Source organism: Pantherophis guttatus, chromosome 1 (genome assembly GCF_059756535.1).
Source record: "Pantherophis guttatus breed Tessera chromosome 1, ASM5975653v1, whole genome shotgun sequence".
NCBI lineage: Eukaryota > Metazoa > Chordata > Lepidosauria > Squamata > Colubridae > Pantherophis > Pantherophis guttatus.
This window is the reverse complement of record NC_142063.1, coordinates 263,999,688-264,015,794: the sequence shown is the minus strand read 5'-3', so window position 1 is coordinate 264,015,794 and position 16,107 is coordinate 263,999,688. Positions and strand designations below refer to the sequence as shown.

The following is a 16,107-nucleotide window of genomic DNA, read 5'->3' as shown; positions in this document are numbered from 1 at the left end:
AGGATTCAGCCAAATCCACTATCACTATCAAGTGTGATCATTTAAGGGGAAATGATTTTCCTTCACAGTAACTTTTTGCCAAACTTAAAGAGACAGTTATGCTGAAGAGAAGGAAGAGGACTTAGTCTGCAAACTTGCACTTTTTTTGAATTTTTTTTCACCCAGGAAATATTCTTTACAACAATGCCACCTTCCTTTGAATTCTAAGTGAGATATAGCCTAATGAATACAGTCTTTCAAATAATCTGATCCATTAAGAAACTGCAAATAAAAAATATTAGACATAGAAAAAATGCTACCATCAGAAAGATGTTTGCATAGAAGGCCCAGAATGTCACAAAGCTGTTTAATACATTTATTTGTTTGTTTGTTTGTTTATTATTTTATTTATTAAATTTATTTGCCACCCATTTCATTTTGAGTGACTCTGGATGGCTAACAGTATGAAAACTTCATTAAGTATAAATAAAATGGCAATACAAAAAATATATATATCTTTAACAGAAGATGGAGAAGGAAGGAGCTGGATACACGGGGCGGGGTGGTGGGATTAACTCTTACTTAATCAGCCAACTCCAGTGAGAAGATCCTCCACTGGGGCCTCAAGCCATCTGGTAGAACCAGATCTTATGGAAAGTCAGGAGAGTGGAAACCAATCTCACCTCAGGGCGTAAGATGTTCCAAAGAGCAGGAGCCATGGCAGAGAAGAATCTTCTCCTGGACTCTGCCAGCTGAAATTTCTTGATTTGGGGGGATCCACAGTATGCCAACTCTTCTGATGTTCAAGGAACTAAGCATCAATGATAAATCGCCCTGTTGAAATGTGCGGTACCAGAATGCAAATATGTACATGATTTTACCTCAATTTTATAATCACAATAACACTTTGTGTTGGGCCCAAAGACTCCTAATAAGCTTTGTGATTTCAGAAATATTACCCAAGATCTGACAGTCTAACCACTAGCTATACCAGATATTAATATTATACTTGAAGCATAACTTTTGTTATGATGATATTACTTATTATGATATGCTTTCTCATGCCTGCCTCATTACTGCTGATCATAGGTAAAAAGCAGAGCTTTGGCAGGTAATTTCTTTTTAATAGTGTGGTTGCAGATGATTTACATTGGAAGCCCTATTCTGTGTAGTTTCACTGGCAAATAGGCAGGGGCACTGCATTTGGCAAAGGTTACATGTGAGGTTCTAGCACTGGCTCCTACAGCATCTGACCCACATTTGGCTCCCACCTTCAAAGGGAGCCTGATATAAAATACAACGTAGTACAGGTAACCCTCAAATTACAACAGTTCATTCAGTGACCATTCAAAGTCAAAACGGCACTGAAAAATGTGACTTGTGACCATTTTTCACACTTACGACCATTGTAGCATCCCCATGGTCACATGTTCAAAATTCAGGTGCTTGGCAACTGGTTCATATTTATGACGGTTGCAGTGTCCTGGGGTCATGTGATCCCCTTTTGCAACCTTTGACAAGCAAAGTTTATAGCTTGACTACTATTTTGAGACAACCCAGGAGCAAAATACAGGACACAGAGGTTTTGTCATTACAAACAGTGATTTACAATGTCAGCCCCGGTGTGTCTGGTGACTTCTATATACAGACATACACATGGTAGGCACATACCAGGCAATCAATCAATCTTCAACACTACACGGAGAGCTACAATACAGATAGAACATAACGAGGAGAGAGATACACGAGGAGAAAGAGAGACACCCTCTCATGGCCTCCCTTATATAGACAGCTTCTTAAAGTGGCAATAACCCTGCTGACTCATCCTCAGTCCATCTTCCTGGTCCACAGCCTTACAGCGGCTGGTCAGCTTTAAATCTTCATTACCCTGACAAAAGTCAATGGGGAATCCAGGTTCACTTAACAACCATGTTACTAACTTAATAAATGTGGCAAGAAAAGTCATAAAATGTGGCAAACTCACTTAAATAAATGTTTTGCTTAGCAACATAAATTTTGGGCTCAAATGTAGTCACAACTGGAGGAATACCTGTAGTCTAGTTTGGATACAAGTCAAACATGAACAAGCTAGATCCTGAAAGGGATCTATATACAAAAGTCCAGAGAAAAAGAATAATCTCTAATATACCAATATGCAAACCCTTAAATTACTTACCTTTTTTTGATTCAACATTAATCAAATTATTTATTAAAAATTATTAAATAACTTGCCTTGTTTCCTACATCAATTTTCAGGATTTATTCCATAGACATGAACCTAACATTCAGATATGCCCTGAAGAAGAGAATGAGGAACGAAGTGTCAGCTGACAATTATGCCATTTGGAATAAATCTAGAGACAACAACTCTGTCATTCACCATCTTACGTATCTCCAATTTGAGAAAACTCATTTCACATAACTGCAGCAGCTGTTACAATTTGGATCTGAGAATAGTAATAAACCATATGGTATGGCAAGAAGCCCCTATGCAAATTCTCACATGGACAAATATTATTATTGCAGAGGATAAACAGATCGCTATGTTGACTTCTCTCTGGGGATGTATGGAGTCTTCAACCTAATTTTTAAAATATTGTCTGCTTTCCAGTGAACCAATTGTCTAAAAGGGATGCATTTAGATATCTAATCATATTAACTTTTCAAATTATAGACCTGGGATTTAAACAGAGTTTTAGCATCACTGGACTAAGAATTCATCATTAAGTAACAGCAGCAGACACGAGACAGGGAAACTGAAAACAGATTAAAAGATTGTGCAAGAGATTCTAGTACAAGATTATATTAAGGGCATAGGTTAAATATATATATATATTACATAATGATTTATACTTTTCTCTTTTAGTGCCTAATGCTCCATTCAGGCTAGTTAACAATAATTAAAACCAACTATTAAATATGTCAGCTTTTCATTAAGCAATGATAAAGCAGCATTACATAGAAGCTCCCTGTTATCTATTCAGTAAAATAATCTTGCCAAACCCAGAAAAGTTTATTTCTCACATCTGGTGAAACATAATAAAAGGAGGAGTTAATCAAGCCTCATAGGGCAAAGAGTTCCTCAGAGTACAATCACCGAGAAGGTCCTTCTTGTGTCCTCATCAATCAAGCTTTTACCACAACAGCATGCATATATAGATATATATATATAAAGAGAGGTTATCCTTAAGTTATGAAGTGTGGGAAGCTGAGTATGGGTCAGGATGACAAAAAGAGGGATGAGTCAGTTGCCATGGGATTAATGTGCATGTAATTATATTGAGTATTCACTGGCCAAGTGTAAGTATGAATATTATTGCTGTCATTGCGTCAATGTTCACACTTTTCTTTAGACAACTATCACATAATTAGACTTCAGAAAAGGCATCTGCCTCTCTCTATGCCCAACTCACCTCACAGGGTTGATATTGTCAGGGGAAAAGGAGGAAGAAGGTGTATTGAACATGTTTGCCATCTTGAGTTATTTGTAAAAATAATAAAGGCGGGATACAAACAAACAAACTAGGCAGCAACATTTTCAGGAAATTTTTGTGAAACCAGATTGGACCAAGAACAGAACAGGCTTCCAAAATAGAACAGAACTGAAGATATTTGAACAGCAAGACTGAACGAATAGAAAAGGGAAGGAGTTAATAAAGATTTTATCCAGGATCTTTCTTACTGAAAGCTCTGCACCTACTGCATCATTTTGCAGATTAATTGCTGATTGCATAAAATATGATGCCAAATTAATAGCCTAAGATTGTGAAACTGTGCCTGGGAGTTTTATGAGGTCAATTATATCATTAGTCAGGTGTGGGACCGAACCAGGCTAGCTGTAGCAGAAGGGAGGGTGGGGGAGCTCCCAGGCTTTTTCTTCAGTGTTCTTCTAGCCATATCCTCAGAGAGTACCACCTGCAACATCAGCATTAATAACCAAAAGAAAAGGGACTATCTTCATGCATGTAGAGCAAATTTTAGAAATGTAGATGCAATTTTACTAGGAAAAAATATTTTAAGTGCAAGCTGTTAAGGATATTGGTGTTGTGTTACCAACCAGCAGAGTAAATGCACAAGGAAACGTTGCTGAGAGCAATGAATAAGAGATATGCAAACTGGTTTATCAAAAGCTTACTTTATAGTAGAAAAACAGTCTCATAGTCTTTAAACAAATTCCAAGTCTTTGCCAGTCAAATCACTCCAGTAGTTACAGATATCTTCTTTACCAAACAAACAGTAGTTGGTTAGAATAACAAGTTCACTCTGGTTCACAAACCACGATGGTAGCAAATCCATCCAAAGATGATAGCACAATGGTTGCAACTCCACACACAATGGTAGCTTATCATAGCAGCTTCATCATCAAACTGAATATGTTACAATACCTTGCTTAAATACTCTCACAACCAGTGATTACCTAATTACAGCATGACTCAGCATTACAATGAATCAGCAAGAAAACTTTAAAGTCACATAATACAGATTCAAATTAAAGTTACAGTACACTTATATTGCCTGGACAACTAGTTAGGCTCAAACCATATCCTAACACAAGCATTTGTTTAAACTATTTTAGCAAACCATCCCAGATTCAAAACTATTATATAAATATCAGATCTTCATTTCAGTTCCTAAGTGGCACATGTTTACTACGAGAACAAAAATAAATATTTGTAGTCTGGCTCCCCCCTCCCCCCTCCCCAAATCACATGTTTAGTAGCTTAACATTTGCAGTATCTATCAGGAATGAACAACAGGCCAAGTGTGGAAGAACATACCATTATCACTTTTTCTTCCGTCATCTTTTTTCTTAAATGTCAAGAAACACCTTGGTAGAAAATTAATTCTGCAGTGTATACTTAAGGGATGCATATGATATACTTTCCTATAATTTATTATTGATGTTAATTAAAGGGAAAAGGGGAGAGCCCTTTGAACTACTGTCGGATTGGCTCTCGGATAAATATTTACTAGAAACATGTAGTTTCACTAACTGTTTTTCTGAACTGTGGTATAGAAATTACTATTGTCAGGCAAGTATATCAACATATGACCTCTCCTCCATATGATCATACAAAGATCCTGCAAAATATGCAGGATAAAAATTGTTTGGGACAACAATCATACAGTCAGAGGTTAACCATTTTTGGTGTGGTACCCATAAGGCACCACAGAAATTGTCGGTGAGGAGAAAGCAGATGGAATAATGGAATGTAGAATACAGTATCCAAACCAGATATGATTGAATATTTTTAAGCAAATGAAGAAAATTATGAGTTCTTCAGGAAGCAAGCAATTCAAGCCACCATCCAACCATTTCCCCTAAATAACAGTGCTAGAAAAGTATTGCTATTGAAGTATTGTTTCAAGCTCAGAAGGAAAACAGTATTATGTATGAATCAATAGTTAGCTGAAGATAATTCAGGTTCCTTCATTATCCAATGAAGCCTCAAAATGTAAGCCATCTATTGAAACTGAATTTTCCAACAATGGATCAAAGGAACTGAGAAAGAACAAAAGAAAACCATTTTGAATCACCTCCCTTTTCTTCTGCAGTCTTCCTCTATTTGGTGATCTGGATTTATGGGAGTTAAGAGTCCAGCTCACTTGAAAGGTATTAAGTTTGCTTAATGGGTTTATTTGTTCTTGATAATGCATACCATTGCACACTCCTGAATCCATCACCTATGACAAGTTATGAAGAACGTCATATCTCAGCCCGAACTCATGATCTGCTCATAGATGACAAGCACATAACATAAAGCCTTCTGTCATGACTAAACATGAACTTCAGAACTGGCCATTGAGTGGAACTTTCATTCGGCTGTCTCCTGAGGCCCAAACAAAAGAGAAATCTGTTTTTGAACCAGAGATCCAAAAGACCACACAGAGATGGAATCAAAAGAGTGGAAAAAATGAGCAAGGCAAGGGGGAGGGCTATGCCATTTGCCATTACAACCATTATTTTAGAAATAATGTAATAAGAAAAAGCTTTGTGATCAGGGATGATGAAGTCATGCCTGTCTGCTGAAAAAGCAGCATAAACAGCATATCTATGGCAAATCTAGACAGCATACTAAAAAACAGAGACATCACCCTGCCAACAAAAGTGCATATAGTCAAGGCTATGGTTTTCCCAGTTGCAATGTATGGCTGTGAAAGTTGGACCATAAGAAAGGCTGAGAGCCAAAGAATTGAAGCCTTTGAACTATGGTGCTGGAGAAGACTCCTGCAAGTTCCTTGGACTGCAAGGTGATCAAACCAGTCAGTCCTAGAGGAGATCAACCCTGATTGCTCTTTAGAAGGCCAGATCCTGAAGATGAAACTCAAATACTTTGGCCACCTAATGAGAAGGAAGGACTCACTGGAGAAGAGCCTAATGCTGGGAAAGATTGAGGGCAAAAGAAGAATGGGACAACAGAGAACGAGGTGGCTGGATGGAGTCACTGAAGCAGTAGGCGTGAGCTTAAATGGACTCCAGAGGATGGTAGAGGACAGAAAGGCCTGGAGGAATGTTGTTCATGGGGTTGCGATGGGTTGGACCCGACTTTGCAACTAACAACAACAAAGCAGCATAGACTTCACCTTGTAAATGGGAGAGGTAGACCAAGGTTCTCTTACTTTTCTGACTGGTGTTTATCTTTCAGTTTCCGAACTTTGACCCCAGAGAATGCATAGCAACATAATGCAGTGTGGGAAGCCCCCCCTCCTAGAAGTATGAAATATTTTGAGGAATATTAAAAAGGAAGGATATTATATTTCCCCAATGGGAGAAATGGAGAAACATGTCTTTTTTAAAGACAGAAAGCAAACTCAGTCTTACTTAATGCCCCCCCCACCCCCCGGCAGATATTTTGTGCCCATTAAGAAAGACTGGGCAGGCCTATCTACAAAACAAAAAACCTTCAACTCCAGAGTGATGGGATTAAGAATAGGTCAAGATCCTTCAGGACATAATAGGATTAACCCACTACCATTTAGCAGAAGACACAGAATTTACTACATTGCACAATCTCCTATGGCAAACTCATGTTGTCATGGTGGCGTCACGTGACGTATTGGGATTTTTTTCCCCTTCACTAAACCACGCGTGATGCATCCAGCCCTCAAGCTTGGGAGTTTGACAGCCCTGTCCTAAGGGCATTTCAGACATTGCACAACCCCTCTTGCATCTCTAAAACTTATAAAAATCCATGTACCGGTACTCATCAAACCAATTGGTCAGCTGCACCAGAACCATATTCTATTCATCATTAAACCATCTTTCCAATCAGCCGCCATGTTTCCAGTGTCTTTCTCCCAGCTTGGAACTGAACCTGATGAATATTTTTTCCAACAGCAGTATAAAGAACTGAGCTCTTTCGTATATTTTAAAGGGTCCAGCTTTAATCCCCCTCCCCCATTTTCCAAGTATGATGCATTCTTAAAGCTATGCACTATCCAAAGGAAATTGCATCAGAAAAATATATACTCATATGTTTTCTTTTTGTTGTAACAATACTTGATTTGGGACAATGCTAACTGATACTTATATGACCACAAGAGGAATCTTAGTAAAACAATAGCCATAAACTTGGAAATGGTACTTAAAACAAAGTGTCTCCAAACCAGTGATGTTTTTAAGTTACCCAGAATGTACAATTTCTCACTTCAAAGAATTGGTATTTGAGAAAAGGATCAAATGGATTTGAAACAAAAAACCTGGAATTCATTAGAGAGACTGAAAAGCATTTCAGGCAGATAGATTATGGATCTGAGGCTTTTCCCGCATTATCATTTTGAACTAGTCATTCACTATAATAATATCTATGACATACTAAATAGCTGTTTTAAAATGCAGTTTTTTCCACTCTTCTTCATTTTCCCAAACAACTGTGCAAACATATCTTTTTCTAAGGTAGTCAAACTCCTGGGGTAATTTACTTGCCTTTAAATAAAAAATGCTTTTTTTCTCAGCACAGTTCTAACTAGGACAATTATTCAAAAACAAGTTTTTTTCAATATTCTAACTGCAAGTGTGTCTTGCTGCCTGCAGCTTTCAAAACAATTCTATTTATCTCCTCTGTTCAACCTCTTTCCCTTCTCTCCACTCAACAATCACTTTGGCATAATAAAAGTTTACATGATCAATAAAATGGTTACTCTTTAAAGTACTGGGATACTGCATTATTTGTTTCTATAATCTGTGACTCTGTAGCTTCTCAGTAGAAATTAAATCAACATACAATCCCGAGAGCTTATTCCCATTTTATTTACTCATAGCATTAAAAAAAAACAAAACAAATTATGTTAAATTTTAGACATCTTTTTTGCCCAGGTTAGACAACTTTAAACTGCATTGATTTCCCATGCTTTACTTTCTCCTAATAATTTGTGGGTTGAAGTGCTCTATTGTAACGTAAAGCCATGATTCCAAACAGCCCAAATTGTTTTTATTAATAGCCTATCCCCATCTCACTTCTTTTGCTAAAATGCAGCCCCATCTTGCAAGTTGTTGCACCTGGACAGTATTTATGTTAAAAGAGAAATCCAATAAAATGCCTAGTCAATTTTACTAAGAAAGGATATTGCTCATCCTATTATCTCCCCCTTCTCCCATTACATTTTATGAACTGTTTCCTTCCTTTAGTTTTACAATGAATACATACATGTGACTAATATTGAATCTTGCATCCTTCTTTGATCAGATATATGCTGCTATTAATTTATGTAAAATGTTAGATTTGTGAAAGCCTTTAGAAGATAAACATTTGGATTCATCATACACAGCACTAACAGTAGGCATATTTCTTTCTTATGAAGTTTACAACATTTAGAAACAGTGAATTATATGTTCTGGGCATGAGATTAGGTTCTCAAGAAACATTTAAAGTGAAGCAGATATACCGAAAAACAAATATAATTCCACAAGAACTAATTTCTACAATGAATTTTATTCATTTTTCTTTAACTAAAGGAAATGTCAGTTTACTATGTGGAGACACATTGAATTTCAGCACAAAAACCAATTTCTTGAACTGTTATAACCCTTTGTCAAAGTATCTATTCTCCCCAAAATGTTTCAAAATCAATGAAAACTTTGTTTGCAGTCTTGCTGAATTAAGCTATTAGGACTTATTTGTAACACAAATACATAAATACTTAGGAAACTAGAAATATAGTTCATTAAAGAAAGATTTAAGATTTTAAAAATAGTTTCATTTGAAAAGTTTAAAGCTGTTTTAGATGTACAGGAAAACATTTTCATTCGACATGCACTTTACTTACCATTTCCTTCCCAAGCACTGCTTCCTCTGAACAATGATCCATAATGAAGACAGAATGTAATTTAACTTTGCCTGCTTAGAAAGGAAACATTTTATTGCTAGACAAAAATTATACCTACGGAACTTTCTAAGCAGTTCCTGGCACAAGAGGCTCAGTGGCAAATGAGCTTAGAACGATCACGGTAATAGCCTTGTATTTTGTGCGTCAAATGTTAACTGTGTCTCATTTGATTGAATGGCTGCAAAACACTAAGACAAAATGAAAACGATACACATCCCTCCAGCATTATTCCTACTTGAAAACACTCAGTGCAAGTTATCTTGTGTCATTCTGCCCCTCCTTCTTTTTCTTGACTCTCTGCCTCACCATATAAAATATAAGTGCCAAGTCCAACCTCCCAGTGGGTGTCCTTGAGAAAGGAAACTGAGCCACAGACCAAAAGTTTGCAATTAAATATTTTTTTTTACAAGAAAATGTTCCGCATGAACAACACTGCATACTTTTAAACTTTTTATACTAGACACACACAATCGTGATTTTGCATCTGGCATGCACAATTGAGAAGCTTTCCCACCGTGCATTAAAGAATAACTTATACTTCTTTATTTCCTGTAAAATCTCTAGTGTATATGCTCAATCCAATCTTACTCCATGTCATGACTTGCTTAAAAACACATTCTTCTCCTTAATCATCACTTTATTTAGTTATACAGGATTAGAACCAAATTTAATTTTTGTTATCTACTTTTCTCTTGCATTGATTTGTTTTCCCTTTTACAATTAGCTAGCATGGGTAGAGAGATTGGATCACTATCCATCCATCCACCCACCCATCATCTCTTTTGTACACCATCATAATCATATACTTGGGTCCAGCGGTGAAATCCACTTACCTTCGCTACCGGTTTGAGAACGGGAGCATGCAGGCGTGTACGCGCACACGCGTGCCTCTTCTGTGCATGCGCAGAACCTTCTGTTCATGCACAGAAGGTAAAAAAAGGGACGTAATGATGTCCTGGTGGGTGGGAGGAGCCTCCCGTTGCTGGCACTATCGGTTCAGTGAGCCAGATAGAACTGGGCAGATTTCACCGCTGCTAGGGTCCCATCTGTTAAAAATATACACATAATTTTGTTTTGTTTCCTGCTGAAGCCTCCACAGACTGCCTTCTACTTAGAACAAAATAAAAGTTTGGTTATATATAATTTGGATCTCAGAGACAGAAATTACTGGAAATCCATGTAACTGATAGCTACTCTCAGAGGGCAAAAGTATATTTTGGGTTTAGTGCACTTTACAAATATAATATTCTTTTTTTTTAAAGCCTATGAACAGATAAAGTGACTGACAGATTGGTTTTTGTCTTTGCAATTTTCTAATAGTTATTTTTCAATCAAGAGAGCTCTCAATATGCATTTTAATTGTCCATCTAACAGTTCCCAGAGCCTGGAGGTGTACTTCAGGAATATGAGAACATATGTGAATTTCAATGAAATCTTTGAAAAGAAAATACACAAGTAGACCTATTTCACAAAAGATAAGTGTTACCTTTTGTCTGCATTAATTGTAGGCTCTACACTACAAAGACAAAATATGTGGTCTAGAGTGGAAAGAATTATTACTAAAATCAGCATGACTGACTTGTGCATTGTTTTTATCTTAAATAGCAGAAATAGGCTATTTCAGAATTAACTACCTGCTCCAAATATTAAACAGTAAGGAATCATTTTCCTCTTGAACCATTTTTCCTCTCTTCCAGAAAGCAAATGTCATTATGCTTAAGAAGACAAGGTGTAAAGTAAGGCCATTAGCAGCATCTTTCCAAGCCCCTGAATGCTAAGCCAGACCTATTTCAGTGGTTCTTTTTAAGAAAAAGATATAATTGCTAAAGAACTTTAGCCCATTTCCTGGGACCAGGATTATATAAGAATTTACACTTGGCTTCATTTGCTTTGAAGCCCACTAAAAGCAGGATTATTAGACTGTTAATTGCTTAACTATTTATTATGAACAGTCAGATGATTGTTAGAAAGAAGGGTTAGATTAATATCTGTGGCTTAATATCCATGTTCTTCATTTGCAAAAATGCCAAACTGGACTCTGTCAGGGAATGTATCTTTCTTATTTTTCTTTCTTTCTTTCTGTGAACTCTGCTGCCCAGCTACTGAATCTTTCTTATTTGGTTTTACATTTTGTAAAACACAGACAACATTGTCTATTTGCAAGGAATTGTGAACCCTCTGGCCTTGCCAAATGCAGTCAGGATGTCTCCAGTGCTTTATTTATTGTTCAGAACTGGATGAACATAGGCCAAAGAGTTTCAAATATTTCTTTTAACTCAATTATTTAGCAAAAAATCCCCAATAAGTTGAATTTCCATATTCTCATACCAATGTGACAATAGTTCTTATTTCGTAGCTTGCCTTCTGTTTTATAAAAAGGTGTGTTGGTTTTTTGCATTGCATCAATAATGCTGAGATAAATAAACTGCTCAGATTAGTCACTTAAACAGGAACAATTTATTTATCAAAAGAAATAAAAGACTTCATTGTTTTGCTATAAGTTATCTGCTTCTGCAAAAGAAATTCTTATTTTTGTTAGCAGAAATAAAATAAAGTCATATACAGTTACAATCCTGTATGCGCTGAAAAAACTTTATGAAATGCTGAATTCTACTGTGGCAACTGATGCCATTCTTAAAGCAAACAAAATACAACACTGTATCCCAGTGGTGAAATCCAATTTTTTTTTATTACCAGTTCTGTGGGCATGGCTTGGTGGGCGTGGTGTGGCTTGGTGGGTGTGGCAGGGGAAGATACTGCAAAATCCCAGCCAGAGGTGGTATTTGCCGGTTCTCCGAACTACTCAAAATTTCCGCTACCGGTTCTCCAGAACCTGCTGGATTTCACCCCTGCTGTATCCTTACTTATACATTGAACACAATACCTACTTCTGATGCAATATTCTTAATATCCCTGATTTAAGCCTCAGCTTCCCTTATGGACTGTTTCTTCAAAATCACAATGACCATCCATCCAAGGTCTTTTTATGCTTATCAAAAGAATGAAGTGAAGTAATTCAGTGAAAAAATTGAAGTTCAATTGCAGCTTTTGCAAAAAACAACAACAGCGGAGGAATAAATCACATCTATACACCAATGCTGCAGTACTTTTTATTGATCTACTCACAACAAGAGACTTGAACACTTGGCATGCCTACTTGACAGCATGTTTGATCTTATCCAACTCAGATTTAACAACAACAAAAAAATCGTTAGGATTTAGCAGTTTATACAAATAACTCCCTGTGCTGAAGAGGGAAACAATCCTTTCAATGAAATTTAAAAGCTAATTCACATAATTCTGGATTATTATTATTGTTGTTGTTGTTTTAAAAAAACAAGAATGGCCCGATCACTATAGAGAGCGTGCAACTTTCTTCTTCCAGGATTTTACTTTTAGAATTTCAGACTATATCCCTGAGACTTTCTGAAGGTCTTCTACTCAAATACTAATCAGGTTCAACTCTCTTTAGCTTCTTTTTTCACATCAGCCAAATTCAATTAAGTACCATCACCTGCTGCACACATATTTATGAATATTATTTTACAATGGGTTACAATTGAATATTTTCTAATATCTGGTTGTATTTTCCAAAAGACTTGAGAGTCCTTATTCTACTATTCTGAAAATAAGAAAATCCTGCTTTGTATAGAAAAGAGTTACAAGAGCTCACAGAGAATTTCCAGCAAAAATCATGCTGGCCAAGAATTCCTATACTTGGAGTCCCCAGGTATTTGGAGGGTTTTCAGATGTGGAAGTCTTAATGGCCCTCCTGAGCTCCATTTTTGCTGGCAGAGGGTTGCAGGAGGCCATCCCAGCGAAAAACGGAGATTGGGAGCCCGTTTTCACTGGCAGAGTACTTGGGCCACCACAGTCGCCCCTACACAAGTGACATCAAGCTGGCCATGCCCATCCTGGCCACGCCCACCCCTGCCGCCTAGAGGTCAAACACAACCCTGATGTGGCCGTCAATGAAATTGAGTTTGACACCTCTGCTCTATAAAGTTGATTTTTTAATGGAATTTTCAGACATTTCTAGCCAATCTACTCTATTCAAATTCTCCATTCAACTGGTCTATCAGTCTGTCTGTCTGTCTGTTTTTCTACCTACCTACCTACCAAATTTAGAAACTGCCCATCTCCCTCACAGTTTTGTAGTTGTTCACTGTCTATTGCTACTTATTACAGTATTATAATTATGTCTGGAAGTGCCCTGATAGATCCTAGAAGGGAAAGCAGTTTATAGTTGAGACAAGAGGTATAAATAGTTTGATTGACTGCAGATTAAAATATTGTGACATGCAAATCTTGATTTATGCAAGCTACTCCAAAAATCTTCCAACCAGCATGGCCATTACTAAGCATTCTAGGGATTTAAAACTATGTATTTGCAAGACATCTGGGTCCTGAGATGCTAATAGGTGAACCTTGGTAACTGTCAATTATCCAGATCAAGGAATTTATGCTAGTAACATAAAATTTCTATCAAATTGTGCAGTAAGAGCTGCACAATTGTTACTACCAGCTTCCAATAATATTTTATTGAAGAATTTCTCAAGGTTGCAACTGGAAAAAAGGAGTGGTTTAAATTAGGGCATGTTTCTGAAAAACAATCGCAAACATACATATATACATACATATATACATACATACATTGTATAACATAAAGGAGATATACCAGTGTCTGTAATACTGACAGATTCATTTTTGTTGATTTTAAAATACAAATTGGGTGCAGATTGTAATAAACAAGAGGAAGTTAATTGACATGTCATGATTAGATATCACATATCTTTTGGTAAAACTGGGAAATATTTCATTCTATGGAACACAAGTTTTTTATTTGGGCACTGACTATACAAAACTGACTATAGATTTCCCCATTATGGAATCTTAAATTTTTGAATTTTGCATTAAAGTTTAATCTGGAAGAAAAATGCATTATTCTATACTGCTCCAAAATGCAGTGTTAGTATAACACTGTATCGAAAAATGTATTAGTTATACAAGAAGAAATATTGTTTAGATAGATATGGATGGACAGACAGACAGACAGACAGATCTGGAAGTACAGCAACGTTAACGTTGGACTCAACACCAACATTATAGCAAATAGAAATGCAAAGCAGCAATTATTACTTTTTAAAAGATGCATTTAAAGAATGCATTCATTCCAATTAAGTCTTTTAAGAGGTAAAGTCAAAATCAAGAGTAATTAAGTTAAGCAGTAGCTTTATGTATGTTTAAAAGGACATTATTGAAATACACTGGGCTAATGAAGGTAAAAAATTGAGTATGATAGATTTTAATGGACAAGCAGAGTTACATGTAGAATTGTTTCAGTGCTCTGTCATACAGTCATACATTATCCACATTATTTTGAACTACTGCAGGTCAATAAAACTAGAGTACAAATATGACTTTACTGATAAAATTCAAATGCAGGAAATAGTTGGATTTGTCATAGCAATTTATAAAGATTACTCCTTTTTTAAGACAGAGGATTCTTATTAAATTCAAGATCATCTTTCTTGTGGGAAAATATTGGTATGAATTGCCAGTTTGTCAAGAGAAACTAATGGCATATCATGAGATTTATCCACATTTTTTATGATTTGACCACCAGTCAGTCTTCAATAGATGGAATCAACAGATGGGAGACACCTGGTATGAATCCTGGCTGACAGGTATGATGGGATTGAGATTACATGTAATTTGGAAGATAGGATAGGATGATGGCAGATTTTTATAAAACCTGGACTTAAACAACTGAGATCTCCAGGAATAAGACTGGTTCAGAAACTTCCTCTTGGAAATTAGGCATGACTTCAAATAAATGAGGTACACATATGCACACCCGTACCATTAATTAATTAATTAATTAATTAATTAATTAATTAATTAATTAATTTCACACTTCTGATTCATTAGTCTGTGGTATTCAATACTAACTGCAACTATGCCTTCTAAAAGAGGAAAAATACCATTTCTTTACCAATCTTACTAAAATCCATTCACATTCTAGAATGGTAAACACTCCATTAACGCAAATCTATAGATGTGAGGTTGTCTCAGTTTGCTAGAATGTGGCCTCATCAAGGAACGTCTCCTTTAGATAATTACAGAGAAAATGACCAGAGTGCAAAACAGCTTGCCTTGCAGCGGTAACGAGAATTTATCACATTCCACTAGATGGCAGTAAATCTTTATTAAGTTTTAATGATAATATAATGCTCATAAACAAAACAAAACAAAAAAGTACAAAACATGTTCTTCACAATCTTTAAAGGTTAATGGATTATTAAATTATGTTTACATAGTACGTTACTGTGAAACCATAAATATTTCAGCTTCACTTTGGAAGACTTACAGTTAGATTATGTACATGACTGAATATTGTTTTACAACATACAGGAACTGGCTTCAAATGTAAGAATTGTATACAGAATAGAAGTGTCAATGGGCATTGGTCTCATTCACACCTTCACCTCCACTCCTCCGCATAATGACACTCCAATTCTACTGTCAGTTTTCACTTTTTTTTTCCTGGTTCTTTCTTTCCTACTATTGTGCTCATTTCTCTTTTATTTCAGGATGAGATGGTGTGTGTGTGTATTATTATACTGTCAACAAAATTGTTACCTTATTAGGATTCTAAAGTCACACATAGTGTGGGAACATTCAACTGCTCTGTAGTTGAATTGGTGCTCCATTCTTGCAGGAATTATCTATTCAAGTAGAAAAAAGGGATATCCCAGTCCCACAAGCTAGTCACACTGGAAATAATTTTAAAAGTCTTTG

General features: G+C 36.3%; 1 protein-coding gene across 4 annotated transcripts in view; it reads right to left on the bottom strand.

The window, feature by feature from the left end:
* The window catches only part of SASH1 (SAM and SH3 domain containing 1), a 569,022-nt gene that overhangs the window by 196,833 nt on the left and 356,082 nt on the right, over positions 1 to 16,107 (bottom strand). Inside the window, exon 1 of one of the 4 annotated variants that reach the window (XM_034418986.2) lies at positions 9,247 to 9,573. The exons of the other annotated variants lie outside the window; for them this stretch is intronic. Coding sequence (XP_034274877.1) covers positions 9,247 to 9,288 — 42 coding nt within the window. The 5' untranslated portion in view covers positions 9,289 to 9,573. Of the gene's footprint in view, positions 1 to 9,246; positions 9,574 to 16,107 lie in introns of those variants that run through there. 4 annotated transcript variants of the gene reach the window in all.